General features: G+C 36.1%; 1 protein-coding gene across 1 annotated transcript in view; it reads left to right on the top strand.

The window, feature by feature from the left end:
- The first annotated feature begins 10,596 nt into the window (after window positions 1–10,596).
- Window positions 10,597–15,730, top strand: part of LOC135141757 (3-hydroxy-3-methylglutaryl-coenzyme A reductase-like) — a 30,378-nt gene continuing 25,244 nt past the window's right edge. Inside the window, exon 1 of the mRNA XM_064073159.1 lies at window positions 10,597–10,796. Coding sequence (XP_063929229.1) covers window positions 10,674–10,796 — 123 coding nt within the window. The 5' untranslated portion in view covers window positions 10,597–10,673. The remainder of the gene's footprint in view (window positions 10,797–15,730) is intronic.

Raw genomic sequence — 15,730 nt, 5'->3', positions numbered from 1 at the left:
TTAACTTTAAACTGTATTTTAAAACACTATATCGCTCTTTTGGGCATATACGAATTCGCCAATTTCATAAGGTATGTTTTACTGGTTACATACCCTGAAATCTAAAGGAATAATTTTGCTCGATTTAAACAACAATAGTGATTTATTTCAGTGTTTAATTTTCAGGGAAATTTAGTAGCTTTTTGTGAGTTGGTACAGTACCATTTTACATTAAAATGTCATTATTTGTCAGTTGTTCAAGTGGACGACTAACAGAAGAATTTAACTTTAAATTAAATAAAATAAGTTTAATATAATTTCATTTTAGATGATTTATTATTAATGTTAAATAATCATTTATACTGTCTGAAGTTGTAACCACAATATGTATAATCACACTATAATTAAAATTTAAGGTATAGTAAAACCGTCGAAAGATACGTAAATGTCGTTATTTATTTAAAGTACTTAATTAAAATTTCAAAAACACACAGTTTGAAAGAACGTGACGGTACTATAGCGTCAGTTGTTAATTTATTGATTAATGTGCCAGTTTGATAATAATATATGGCTCTACGTAGGTTATAGCGTCATAAAGAATGTTTTAACTATAAATAAAGAACTGATAACCGATATACAAATTTTTAAATAAAAATAAATTATGCACATTTAGCGTGTGAATGATCAATGATCCAAAGATTATGTGCCCTTTTGCCAAATGATAATTAAATAATTAAAACACAATGTTAACGAAATTTATTAAAAGTTGGCAACCAGATCAATAATAGTTTTTCTGAAGAAATGCGTTCTTAAAGTTTTACGTTTGCTTATAATACTCTTGTGTTCGCAATTAAGGGAGTGTCTACTTGTTTTGTCTAATTATAGACTTAAGCAACGACAATAGTCTTTCTGCTGAGTTGTTTTTTTTTTTTAGTGAAATGTGTGCCATAATCAGTTTTGTCTATGGTCTATTTGATAAGTATGACCAAATATGACATTATTTTGTGATAACAATATCGTTTGTTTTTAAACATTTCAAAGAAAGTATATTTTGAAAAGTGGCTACCTCTAGTATCAGAAATGTTAACTGGAAATATTTTTCTAACGAACGCTTCCAACAGTGCCATCTATTTCGCGTAGCCGTAAACACACTACAGCGAACAGTCTATACTTTAGACACTTTTTGCAAAGATGGCGTCGTGTACACAACACCAAATAAAATCCGTGGGCCGTCGCTTAGTATCTACCGCTTCCCGAAGTTCAAAGTTGCATCAGTATTTAAAACCTTCACCAATTTCAAAAACCGTCGACGGTGGATCAGTCAGTCACATTGTGGCTTTATTCCAAAAAACTCTGTCGCGTTTATTTTCATTCATCACATCCCTATTAATAAAACAGCCAATTTTGAAAACATGCGGAAGTGATTATTACATCGTGTTTCCAAAAACTATTAGCAAGTCATCATCACAACCAGGTAAGTCGTTTTCACATAAAATTTCCAAAAATTACCCAAGTTTCGGTGACTGACTTAACTTAAGCCGGCTTTATCAGCCCGGCTCAATCACCACGTGCGCCTGACGTCACCTCGTCCTTAATTTTGACGTTTGAGGTTATGTTCGGGGAATCTTCAATTTGTTTTTGTTCCGTGAGATGGATGTCGAGAAGCCGTGGGTGGAGTTTTAAATATCCAAAATCGCGCAATGGATCGCCTGATATTTAGAAAAAATAATCTAAAGTACACGCGAAGAAAGTGTGCTTCCTGCTTTCAAATTTACCGGCTGCCGATCTTAAAAATCCATATTGCGAAATATGAATTTTGTTTCACTTTCTTTGCTGGGGTTGCGTAATTTTGTGAATAAAGCGACCTAAAGACAGGACTTATATAATTTAATTGCAGTCCACATACCTAGACCTAAAAAGGAAGCCGGTGGCGAATCCGACTGAGATAGTGCGCGGCAAAGCCGCGGAAAGAGATTTTCGAACTGTGAAAGCATCCCTTAAAGCGTGAATTACGCGTTTTTAGTAGTGAAGCTGATGTGACGCGCATGTAACAACGTCGATTGTAAATGGTACTTTCGTGTTTTTTTTTATCATAATTGACGTGTAGTACATGCAGTCCAGATTCAGAAAGTCAGCATAAACATTGAAATGTGCGCATACGGCGTGTGACAAAAGCATGGAACCGTTTTGTGTACGTTTTATTCCCGATATGTTATTTTTCGGTGCCAGCCTCAAGCAATCCGAATGTAAACAAGTTCTGCACCTGAAAGAACTGCATGTATAATGATCGAGTGGAATTTTTGGTTGGTAGCCGAATCCGTTAGTGCATTACGTAGCAGGTCAGCTTGATAATTATAAACTTGAACTGAAAACGTAAGAGGAAAGATTTCTTTTAATTACGTTATATCACTTTCATGACCTACTTAAAAGATTTATCTTCAGAAAATAGCTGTAGCGGGATTAAAGGTTTTAAAGCGATTTAGTGCCCTTTTCGAAGAGCGGAAAATACGAAATTCTCTTAAAAAAGAACAACTAATCGATTTTAATTATAGTAGCCAACGTTGGCGCAGCTTTCGCATGTAGAAAATGAAATTAAAAGTGAAATCGTAAGAAACTACGATGTCGTACAAGCGAAGAATACAAAAAAGAATTCGATTTTTTATGCAATAGGTTTTTGTTGTTTTTGAATAATTTTCATTCCGGAAAATGAAGGATTCGGTTTCCCAATAGCCCACACGTGCGTTTTATATAATGAACGCGAGGTTTAAGGATGGGCCTATTATGAAACCCCTAATTCCGCATAGTTTTATATAATTGTTACGCCTGTACCACCATTTTGGCGGTTAATATTTTATAATACGTTTTACAAGCGTTCGTGTTACCTGCGTACCTAGTAAAACAGTTAAGTAACATGGTTATTAGTTACCTGCGAGGTAACCGGTTTACACCCATAAACCCGGAAACGACACTTTACAAAACTACATGCAGACGAAATATTCTACTTATCGTACGACCAAGAAATTTACAGTAACGTGAGACTTTGAAACACCCTTGACGATATCCAGAAGTCATTATATTAGCAGCCAACATCTTTGTAGCCTTATTTTTCACTAGGTTTTTCTATTATGATTCACTTTCGCGTTTGACTGACATGAATTCAAATTTAACTAGTGTGCAATTTGTTTATATTTGAGGTGGTGATGCGGGTCGTCACTCTTTAATTTAAATATGATGACATATCATTTCGAATGAATAGAATGAATGGTTGACTGGTTATTGATGGTATCAAAATCCGTTCCGAATGATAGCTTCATTGTAACCAAGTTCAGTGCCAAGAAGAAATTTTCTCGCAAAATTAACGAGTATGCTATGCTGGACGTTCGAGGAATTTTTAAATTAAAAATATAGGGTGTGGTCGAGTCGTTATCATCGTTCTTGATATTACATATATTAAAACACTACGCACATTGCATACAAATAAAAAAAAACTGTAACTTTTGCCACTTCTGAGTATCTCTTTACACACATATTTTTAATATTTAAGTGTATGTTATATTGTATCTTTATAATTACAACGCTTATGACTGTACACAACTTCGTATTATGAACAATGTCCTCAGAAATCTGACGTCTTCAGGTATTTGTCATATCTGTCTTACTCAGCACCTGGTGAAATTTCTATATGCGTTGGGTTTTAAATATTTGCAGACTCTTAAAAATGCAAAACCATTTAAATTTAATGTTCATTTTCGAATATAACATTACTAAATACAGTATGTTTCAACACAGGATGTAACAACAAAAATAACTCGATGTTCCTATTTGTAACATCAATTGTCGAAATATGACTTAAATTAAGTAACTCGCGGCAATTCTTTTGTCGTAATTTGTGTTGTGCATCAACCGATTATTACAAAACATATTTCATGTAACAGGTAGACACTTCAGGACATATTTGGAACAATCGATTGGCATCAGGTGGAGAGATAAATTGCACCTTGGGACTATTCAAACACAGATAAAGAATTTATTAATTGTTATATTTACAACTGGTGGGAAAATATTTACGTGAAACCACAAATTTTAGTTTTTTTCGCGCGACTGGTATCTATTTTTATAGTAGCGTCAATATATTAACCGCAAATTTAAGTTGCACATATCACTTCCGTCTAAACCGGAACTACCAACATTATTAATATCCAGAGCCACCGGCGAACCAATTTTTTTAAAAGCTTCGTCACTGAATTCCCAACCAACGAAATTCACTTTCTTGATCCAAGCGCCCACACTCATTATAAGAATGCAGATGTATTGAGTCATTCTTTCACCGAGTGATCCATTTAGATTAAAAAAATAAATTCTACTATAACGCATCGGTTTTTCCACTTGGTGAAAGCCTGTTTAAATTCTCGAAATTTTCTGTATGTTTTGTTAAATAACGGAATTTCCTTCATCTAACATAAACTGCTTGGGGCATCTGTGATTAAATCAATTTCGTAACGCTGGTCATTTTTTCTCGTTTAAACGCACAGGCTTCTGAAGCGAAGAAGGACCTTCTCCGGCTATAAGAGAACAACGTCTGGTGTAGTGTATTTCATTTTTTTTTTTGAGGCGAAGTTGACACGACGAGGTGATGCAGAAAAATTTCGGGTGAAGTTTATGGGGTGCCTGTCCCATGAGCTGCGATTTTTCACAGCCGACAGGAAGTTGTGATATTCGGTTCGGGTTCGTGGCCTCTCATAATTTCGCCCTTAATGTCGGATCGTCGGTTTTGTAAAGTATTTTAATGGAGTGAATGAATACTGAAGCTTTGGGGCTTTCGGATTTAATCCAGTGCATATGAGCAATTTTCCGGCGTCAGTAAAACTGAAGCGAATGCGTGTAATTGAAAAGAATACGAGGAAACCAGTCTATCGGACAATTTTGATATCTTAACTGAAGTTATATAAATTACGTCATGGAGGGTTGGTTCTGCTTTATTTCCGTCGGAAACAAGTGGAGATAATGTTAAATCCTCCTGATTCAACTTATTATCTTAAAATATGTGTGCAGATAACGTCATTATGGAGATTTGATTTTAGATTTCGGTGAGGGTGTCTGCAACGAAGGGCCTAATGAGGATTTCATTCGAACTAATTTACATTCTTTGTAAATTGTAATTAAGGAACCTTCATTTTCTAAAGCAGAGACTTACTAATAACGGCCTTTATTTGCCCAAATGTTTATTTTGTGCTTAACCATCGTTTGTTCTATGCGATGAAGTGTCATAGCTGTGACTAATTATTCTACGAATGGTTATTCGAAAGAACCGCGTTGTTAAAATTCTCCTTCCGTCCTCGGCCAAGATTAAAAACGAAACGGGCGACTTTCAAGCTGACTTTTCAAATTGTTGGCTTTGCGGACGTCTGCTAACAGTAATATTAAGACATTTTTCTTATCAGAACAAATTCTTTCTGCGGAAATAGAAAATCGATTTTGTATCAATGTCACTTAAACATAAAATATTATTTTATCACGAAAAAATTATATTTCTGGGGGAATTTGCTCTCCGATCGGATTCTGCTAAATCGGCGCTTGATTTCGCACGTATTTAGTTGACAATTATGCACAACCAAGAGTGTGTAAAGTTAATTAAACCCGTTAATAATCGTTTCTAGAAATATTTGTCTTGTCGCTACATTTTTACTTCCCGAGCGTAAGGAAAGGAAGTATTGTAATCGAGTCTGATTTACGTTTACTTTTACGTTTTCTCAACCTTTCGTGACCCCTAGAGTACGAAAACATAGGTCTCCCGTTTTCGTCTGTCTGTCCGTCTGTCCGTCTGTCTGCCGTCCCGGATTTTTATTAGACAGATTATCTCCGAAAGTACTGGACCGATTGTTGTGAAATTTTGTATTTATATTACGAATATCATGTAGATTGTAAAACGCTAACCAAAATGCGTCTAATCATCCCCACCGATAATGTGATGACGTCACTTCAAAATTGTACATAGTAAATGAGTTTTAAATTGTATAAAATAACATAGTCCTATACATGTAGTTTATGATTCCGAATTGAGTTTTTACCAGAAACGTCCAGATTTTTGAAAAAAAAAAAAAAAATTGATCTGAATGTATTGCTCATTCCCCCCTAAAAAATTGTCATCACAAAATTGTGTAAAGAAAATCTCAATTCGAAACAATTTTCGGCCAATTTTTTTATTAAATTAAATTTGTGATTAGTTTAGATGGGCAACGATGGAAAATTTCGACCTGCTATTATTAAACCCGGGCAGACGATTTATCGCGCACACATTTCTAGCGATATTTTACCAATAATTAATAAAAGCGCGTCGCGGATACACGTCTTGACATTTTTGTTTTCCGAAAGGGCAAAAACTTGGCCCAGATTAATCTGATCGTTCGGCGCGTTACGCAAAAACTTTTTAAAATCATATTCATTTTCTCGTCGAGTCCAGCTTCCGGCATCTAATAAATCTCGCGTTTAATAACACTTGTATCCCCAATAAAAAGTGGGTAGACACATGAAATCATTTTTCTCTATTCATTCAAGGAACGTCGAGTAATCCGCCGGGGTTTACTACGAATAATGGTTTATTCATATGATGTCAGTTTTGAATGGCTGTACGTCCTTACAATAATGTGAAGATATTAAAAACGTATACCGAACGCAGGGATGGTAATAGAAAGCAATTCGGTAATAAATTCTGCTTTGTTCTTGCTTGATATTCGTCGCCTTTACGGACCGAAGAATGTTCCCTACAATCCACAAGGATGGAACGTTCTTGTAAATATTAATCCGAAAAGTTAGCTTAAACGGAAGAGATTATGCTGCTTGCATAAGATTAGGGTTTAAGCGACCAGAATAAAGCAAAACGTTCGTTTTTAATATAATTTCATATATTTTTTAGGACGGTGTTTGCTGAACATTCTCCGGTTTTCTTTCGTTCTTTCGTTCTAGAGAAATCTTGCGAAAACGATTTTCTGTAAAAAAATCAGATCTATGAGTATTCTGTGTACTGTTTTGACGTCTGAACAATCAAGATTTGAAGCTACAATAAGCTCTATTGAAAGAAAATCAGTAAATCACAAAGTCCTCTCAGACTCCGTGTTTATCTTGTTCGGAGTTAGTTCCAGTTGAAGATTTAATTATTTAGCTGATTTATGTATCTCTGACAGCTACAGATTTCACAAAACGGTCATTATAACCCAAGCTATCACAGCAGGAGGGTGCTGATGATTTTAGCCATGTCGAACCGGAGGCCGGAAACTCTCACTACAAATCCCCATATCGCAGCACGAATGCAACACTGACGAAACACAGTTTGCCGGTTTCCTAGAACCACACCTCGTGCATCTGGCACAGTTCTGGCTGCACCTGGATTCTCGAGAGAAAAAACGGGAGCACGAATTTTCCGTCGATAAGTTCACCCATCAGTCGGCAAAATGAATTTTAAATTCACGTGTATCATTGGTATCGATTTCGTGTCAGTCAGCGCTTCGGAACGACGAGATGTTAATTTGTGTGAAAAACTCAGTACATGTGCTGGTTGTGCGAAATCAACGAATTTAAAAAAACGCCTGGAATTTCACAGTTTTACCTGCTTCGGAAACGTGTTAGGGCTCGTAATTTAAAACTGGAACTGGTTCGATTTCCACGTTTATTACCGACCCCGTGCGTAATTACACAGCGGTACTAAAGTTTTTTCAAACTGGGAGTTTACAAGTTTAGAGAACTCGTGGTAAATTCAGAAACACTTTAAAATAATACAAAAAAGAGTGCGTCGACCCAGGGATGCACGGATGGAGTTTTAACTCTGCGTTATCAATTTATATAAATTAAACACGTCTACGCAGTTTATTTCTCTCTTTCTATAGCGCGGCGCTACATACCTGTGTTCAGACTCGGTTCAGACTGGTGTCGGTGTCGGTGTCGAACTCGAAATCTTATTTCGGCGCGCGTCGTACACGTGTTCTATAATACGAAAAGAAAGGAGTTAAAACTTGAATTGATTGGGTCCAGGGAAGACATGTTCCGACTTCCTGACAAACGATTTTAAAAAGTATAGACTAGTTTCTGGTGCATATCAACGCACGTTAATTATTGTAGAGGTCGTTTTATGTTAGACTTGATTGAGAACTGCAGGTAATTTAGTGATATAAATATTCGGTTACGCTGTATAAAAAAACAAATTGCAGTTATTAAACGAACTTGTTATATATAATATAAAGGACGCCATTTCTATAGTGCCTCAGTGTTATAGTGTATTCCAGAAAGAGTACTGAGTATAGGGAAAGTTTTCTTGCTTTATTATTATCGTTATTATTATTTTTAGTGCACTTTTTTCAGCGAAGAAACACGGTCATGAAGCGTTTTGGTAATCTGGGCACCTTTTCGCTAATAACGGTAATTATTTAACGATTCATTGTGACACTCTTAATTAGCGCGCTAGGTTATTGTAGTGATTGCGCGTCTTTATATGTCAAGGGATCGGTCTAATGACGGTAGAACGCCGGCTATATTCAAAATCGTTGCACTCGTTCTGCATTTTTTTGTACTTTTTTGCGTTCACCTTGTCGGATTTTGTAATAAATAGACCAGTAATGAGTAAAGGTTACAATAAAATAATTAGCGACATTTCGTCAGAGTTGCGAAATTTTGACTAGTTCTGAAGTCACGATGAGCTTAATTATGGCTTTGCGAAATTTATACTCCCTTTGAAAACGCGTCTAAATATTTATTTATTCCTGAATTACCTCGAGTTCCTAAAACTAATAGTAACATCCTGTTAGGTACAAAGCGCGCCGTTTAATCTGAACACGTTCGCGAATCAGTATTCCGTATAGATATGGAACTTTCGAATTATTTGACGAGTGGTTTAAATTTTGATCAACGTATGGGTTTAATTAGGTATTCGGTGTTTATTAGCGGCAATTCAGAATTTACACAGATTATAGTTTATTTTTAAACTTCTGGTAAAATTAAGATCCGCCACTTGAAGCCTCTTGAAGATACTTAAACTTTATATAGTAAATAATAACATCGTAAAACGTTTATTTATTGACCGGATTTCATCCTAAAGCTCCTTCAGCACGACCGAGCGCGAGATCCAGATCTAATTTATTTTAAATTTAATAAATAGTGAACGCCCCAAGTTAATTAAATCTCTGCAAACATTTCACACTTTTTCTTTTCCACGATTTATATGAAATTTCAAGCGAGTTTGAAAATGAACTTTGCTAACGGGTAATTTGTGTGCACGATTAGTATTAAATATAATTGACAGGTGAGAAATAAAAACAAGACGTTCCTGCTAATAGTATAACTTTTTATAATGTAGACAACCAACAATAATTAAAATAATTACAAGTCTTATTACTTTTCTACCGTTTACGCAAACTGCAAAAAACGTACTTTAATTTTTTTAAATTTATGCAAGGTGAAACGATGAAATAAACATGTATTTTTTATTTTTAAAAAAATGTCACAAAATTATTGTCGTTAGTGTACACGAAAATGTAACTTTTGAAACTACTGACCCGTTTGCTTTGAAATTTATTAAACTATCGTGTTTGTTTGGACCTATTATACAACACTCAGGTTGTTGTTGCGCTGAAACAAGCTAAAAATAGCGCCTCTATAAAAATCCATGCTAAAATAACTGTTTGCAGTACCTACGGAAAAAACGAATTGCCGTTTTATTGTAGATCGTTCCTTGAAACTAGTTCACGACTTGGAAAGAGGAAGGATCAAACTGTGTTTGTATAGGATTAGTTTTTCACAAATCGCTAAAATAAACGTGTAAAATTTAATCTAATTTATGTATAATCTATATAATATCGTATAACCCGCAAAGCGCTACCTTATTTCAATTTTTTTTAACATAATACTTTAAATTTACGAAGGTACTTACTTAGTGATTTATATGTCAAGGTTAGCGATAAATGAAATTTATTTTCAAAACGCTCATTTACACATTAAATTACTTTGCAATTTAAAAAATAACGATTTAATTTATCTGTCGGCTGTAAAATTTAAGTTTAAAAACAAGTTATTATTAATATATGTATAATTTATAATTTTAGTAATTATTTCAGTGCATTTTCATTTACCGAAAGTGCATGCATAATTAGGTTCGTAATTCGTGTAATTTACATCGAAATTTAAATGCGATGTTCAAGCATGACGTGTGAGTGCTGCTTAAGAATTTTGAAACCGAAACTATACATTAAGGCTGCCGCACCTTACGTTGGTACAGTAATCAATAATTTTAATTTCTCGTTTAGAATATAATTTAATTCTGCGTCTTACTTAATTAATTATTTTTTAATTAATGGTTGTTATTAACGTGTTTGTAAAATCATCTTATCATATATCTGCCATTCACCGACAATTTATCTGAACTTGTCAACTGTAATCGTTGTTATTTACCAGCATTTAACATAACAAAGAAACTAATTTTAGTATTTATAATGCAACTAAGGTATTGTGAAAAGCTTGTTGTGTCTAATTCAGTGAACACGAGTGAAGTCTTGTTAAGTGCGGAAATAAAACGACCTTGGGATTTTTTAAAAAAGGTAGTAAGATGTTAAACATACACGGTCAATTGGGTCATTGTTAAAACCACTGGCACAAAAAGTTTTGTTGGGAATGGTCAGAATTCGCAATTTACATATAGTACTGTGAAAAGGATGACGTCACAGAAGACGGATTTAACTCAGGAAAAAAGTATATTTTGTCACTCAAAGTGGTGGAAATCCTTTTTCCACGAAAAATCAATCTTGGATTTATCGTCGGTTGAACAATGCCGCGATGTAAGTAAATTCAGTACCTGACACCGTGGTAACAAATGGCGGGTATTTCTACACTTTACCCGTTTTGTGTTATTAAAGCCACGATTTTATTATTTCGTGCAATCGATGGCTGCTAAAACGCCAAAAGGAGCGTATTTCATAAATTATTTCATTGTGGTGAGGATAGATAGAGCAATATAAACAGAAATGCCCTCCGGTCTGTTTAAAAGACCATTGATTTTAAAGAATCAAATAAATCGCGTTTATTGTTCGCTTTCCGCTAAACCGGGTTCGCAAAAATTAATGCAAGGCTTTGTTAGCGGAAAATCAAAGCGTCGAGGAACGTTTGGAATTCGGTTTTTTGCGGTAGAAGTAGCGAGTCAAAGACGAACTAAATTTAGACTATATTTTTCTTAATTGAGGAGGCAGTATTTATAAATAATTTTATTGTACTTTCTGTTGCGAGTTTCTCCGTAACAATGCTTCGTGATTTATGAAAGTTTTGTAGTTGTGCAGAGTCGAGTTTATACACATTTATGCACCATTCCGATAAAAAGTGATAAAAAGTTAAAAATAGAAAAACTGCAAAGAGCAAACACTTAACTTAATTATTGAAGTGTTAAGCAATATTTTTTTAATGAGAACAGTATGGTGATATCCAGAGAAGTTTTTTTTTCGAAATAAACACTCACAATAAATTATTATAATTAGGTGGTTAAAACGATAAAACGATTCTAGTATAAATTTGTTTTGCTTTCAAATCGTTAAAATTATTTGAGTTTGGTGTATGCAATTACATCAATGACGTCAGAGAAGTACAATTTCCATAGACGATAGGCAAATGTCATTTTTATGTAGCAGTCATAAAACTTTAAAAACAATTTATCTACCCCGTGTCCTTATTTTGTTTTTAGGGAATTTCTGTGGCAACACTGCGGAAAATGCAACAAGAAAAGTGCAACTTAATTTAACTATTACTTCGTACTTTCTCCATAATAATTAATTTTGAGGTTATATCAGTAGTATTCGTAACATATTTTAATGTTACGTAATTGTCACACAAGCAGTCTGATGGAACTGCACTAAAATTCACACAGGCTAAAATTTTACCAGTGTGAATTTTATTAGATAGATTTTCTCAGAAGCTTGTTGTTTCTGTCAACAATTTGGTGAGGTCGCCTCGAAATTTTCTCTGGTAAATGTTATGTAAATTTTGTAAAATCGCAACTCCTACACTTGTGGTTTATGAATCCATCGTGACTTTTTCTTTTAGTTTAATAAACTTTTAACTTGGACCATTTTTTTAACACTCTGTATATTAAATTTTATTGATGCCACAACAAAACCCATACTTCTGTCTATTTCACCATAAAATTTTCCTTTTAAACCTTTGCGTGTATAAAAAATTGATCTAAGATTATTTAGTCCAACAAAACCAGATTTATCGAAAAATTGTATTCAATTTCTGGTAACCCCTATAAGTTAAAAAATGTAGATAATACCAGTCACAGTGTAAGAAAAAAAAAAGTCGACGGGGATAGCATTCGAATCCACGCCGGTAGAGCTCAAGTTCAATGCCTTAACCACTCAGCCACGGCGTTCTTGTTTCGTGCGTAATCCAGACGTAGCATTTTTGTAACGTAATTGTGATAAAAAATCAAGGCGGACTCATAAATCACAAGTATAGAAGTGTACGCAAAATGTTGAACTGACGTCATCAAATTATTGGTGCGTTCCGTATTCTTTGTGAACACTTGTATTTTCAAAAAATTGATCCAAGATTATTTAGACAGAACCCTGAAATGCAGCCTAACAAATCCAAAATTTTATTAATTTTATGGTAACCCCAGTAAGTTAAAAAAATTGGTCCAAGGTTACTTCGACAGAACTTCTGTCGCCCTTGAAGTACAGCGCACTAAGTCTCGCCTTGAAAAATTATACAAAATTTTTGTTTTCGGATAACCTTTATACCGGGTGTTGCTGGATGAACTTGAACAAATCTTTAAGCTTATAGTGTTTTACTTTTTATGAATTTGAAAAAGTCAGGACTCAAGAGTGTCGCAGTGTTTTTTTTTTTAATTCGGGAGACTCTTGGGTACCCATGGAGTATCATTTTGGGAACCCCTGGAAATTTTGTTAACAGCCCTAGTCACCCGCCTTCTATTTTCTTAAAGAATATGTCATTTGCCAAAATCAGTCTTAACAGGTAGTAGCCCCACCCACCCGCCCTCTTTTTTTAGACGGTATTTCATTTGCCAAAACTGATCTAAGAGTAACAAAACACCGCCAACCCGCCCTCTATTTTCTCAGAGGGAACCCATTTGCTAAAATCAGTCTTGTCCTAGCAGGTACTAGCCCCGCCCACCCACCCTCTCTTTCTTAGCGGGTATGTTATTTGCCAAAATCAGTCTTATCCTACCAGGTACTAGCCCCGCCCACCCACCCTCTCTTTTCTTAGAGGGTATGATATCATTTGCCAAAATCAGTCTTATCTTAGCTAGTAGCTGTTAAGATAAGAATGATTTTGGCTAATCAGATCTCTCTAAGAAAAAAGAGGGCGGGTGGGTGGGGTTAGTACCTGCTAAAGTAAGATCGATTTTGGCAAATGACATACCCCGTAAAAAAAGAGGGTGGGTGGGCGGGGCTAGTGGCTACTAAGATAAAACTAATTTTGGCAAATGACATATCTTCTAAGAAAAAAGAGGGTGGGTGGGCGGGGCTAAAAGCTACTAAGATAAAACTGATTTTAGCAGGTACTAGCCCCGCCCACCCGCCGTCTCTTTTCATAGAGAGTATGTCATTTGCCAAAATCAGTCTTATCCTAGCAGGTACTAGCCCCGCCCACCCACCCTCTTTTTCTTAGAGAGCATGTTATGTGCCAAAATCAGTCTTGTCCTAGCAGGTACTAGCCCCGCCCACCCACCCTCTCTTTTCTTAGAGGGTATGATGTCATTTGCCAAAATCAGTCTCATCCTAGCTAGTACCTGTTAAGGTAAGATTGATTTTGGCTAATGATATTCCTCTAAGAAAGAAGGCGAGTGGGTGGGTTTAGTACCTGTTGAAATAAGAGCGATTTTGGTAAATAACATATCCTCTAAGGAAAGAGAGGGTGGGTGGGCGGGGCTAGTAGTTGCTAAAATAGAACGATGTTAGCAGGTACTAGCCCCGCCCACCCGCCCTCTATTTTCTTCGAGGGATCACATTTGCCAAAATTGATCTAAGAGTAACAAGTACTAACACCGCCAACCCGCCCTCTTTTTTGTCAGAGGGAACCCATTTGCCAAAATCAGTCTTGTCCTAGCAGATACTAGCCCCGCCCACCCACCCTCTCTTTCTTTGAGGGTATGTTATTTGCCAAAATCAGTCTTATCTTACCAGGTACTAGCCCCGCCCACCCACCCTCTCTTTTCTTATGTCATTGGCCAAAATCAGTCTTATCCTAGCTAGTAGCTGCCAAGATAAGACTGATTTTGGCTAATCAGAGCTCTCTGAGAAAAAAGAGGGCGGGTGGGTGGGGTTAGTACCTGCTAAAGTAAGATCGATTTTGGCAAATGACATACCCTCTAAAATAGAGAGGGTGTGTGGGCGGGGCTAGTGGCTACTGAGATAAAACTGATTTTAGCAGGTACTAGCCCCGCCCACCCGCCGTCTCTTAGAGGGTATGTCATTTGCCTAAATCGATCTTAGATTAACAAGTACCCATTCGCCCGCTATTTTCTTAGAGAGATCCCATTTGCCCAAAATCAGTCTTATCCTAGCAGGGTACTGGCCCCGCCCACCCACCCTTTCTTTTCTTAGAGGGTATGATGTCATTTGCCAAAATCAGTCTTATCCTAGCTACTAGCTGTTAAGGTAAAACTGATTTTGGCTAATGATATCCCTCTAAGAAAGAAGGCGGGTGGGTGGGTTTAGTACCTGCTAAAGTAAGATCGATTTTGGCAAATAACATATCCTCTAAGGAGAGAGAGGGTGGGTGGGCGGGGCTAGTAGTTGCTAAAATAGAACTGATGTTAGCAGGTACTAGCCCCGCCCACCCGCCCTCTATTTTCTTAGACGGATCCCATTTGCCAAAATCAGTCTTATCCTTACAGTTACTGGCCCCGCCCACCCACCCTTTCTTTTCTTAGAGGGTATATCGTTGGCCAAAATCAGCCTTATCTTAGCAGGCACTAGCCCCGCCTACCTACCCACGTGTAAAATAAAAATGGGTACAGACACACAGAGAGACGGAAACGGGGGGTCACGAAACGTCGAGAAAATGTGGCAATTGTGAGAAAAAAAATGTCGACGAGGATGGAATTCGAATCCACGCTGTTAGAACGCTTAACCACTTAACCGTGCGTACGCCAGATATAGTTTTCTTGTAAAGTGCTAAAAAATCAAAGCGGATTCATAAATAACAAGTACAGGAGTATGATATTTCGTAAAATTTAAATGGTATTTACTATGCAAAATGTTAAACTGGCGTCATCAAACTGTTGGGGCTGATGATTAGACAAATTTTAGTTAACGGTAAGTTTATTTAGGCAGAACTTCCCTCGTTCCTGAGGTACATAATAGTCCAACAAATCCATCTTCTTGGAAAAGTTAGTAAAAAGAAAATTGATTTGCGAAATTTTATTTATTTTATGGTAACTACTACAATTTGAAAAAATATAAAGATAATACCAGTTACAGTATGAGAAACAAAAATGTACCCTATGGGGATCGAACTTGCTACTCACGACCTTCACGTTATTAGCACGCGCCGAATCATCTGAGCCATGGAGGAGTTCTGAACGTTGTTATAGATTTTTTATTTTTTGCAAAAATTTTAATACATAGGGTAAAAACTTAAGGCGGAATCATAAATCACAATTACAGGATTATGTTATTTTATAAATCGTCAAATTGTTTGTAACTGTCGTCTAAAATTTGACCACAATCGGCCGAGTAGTTTCGGAGACGATCTGTGT

The sequence above is a fragment of the Zophobas morio genome, unplaced genomic scaffold (genome assembly GCF_036711695.1).
Source record: "Zophobas morio isolate AGI-343-1 ecotype UQ-CSIRO unplaced genomic scaffold, CSIRO_AGI_Zmor_V1 ptg000044l, whole genome shotgun sequence".
Taxonomy (NCBI): Eukaryota; Metazoa; Arthropoda; class Insecta; order Coleoptera; family Tenebrionidae; genus Zophobas; species Zophobas morio.
The sequence above is the reverse complement of the archived record's forward strand: the minus strand, read 5'-3'. Positions and strand labels throughout refer to the sequence as shown.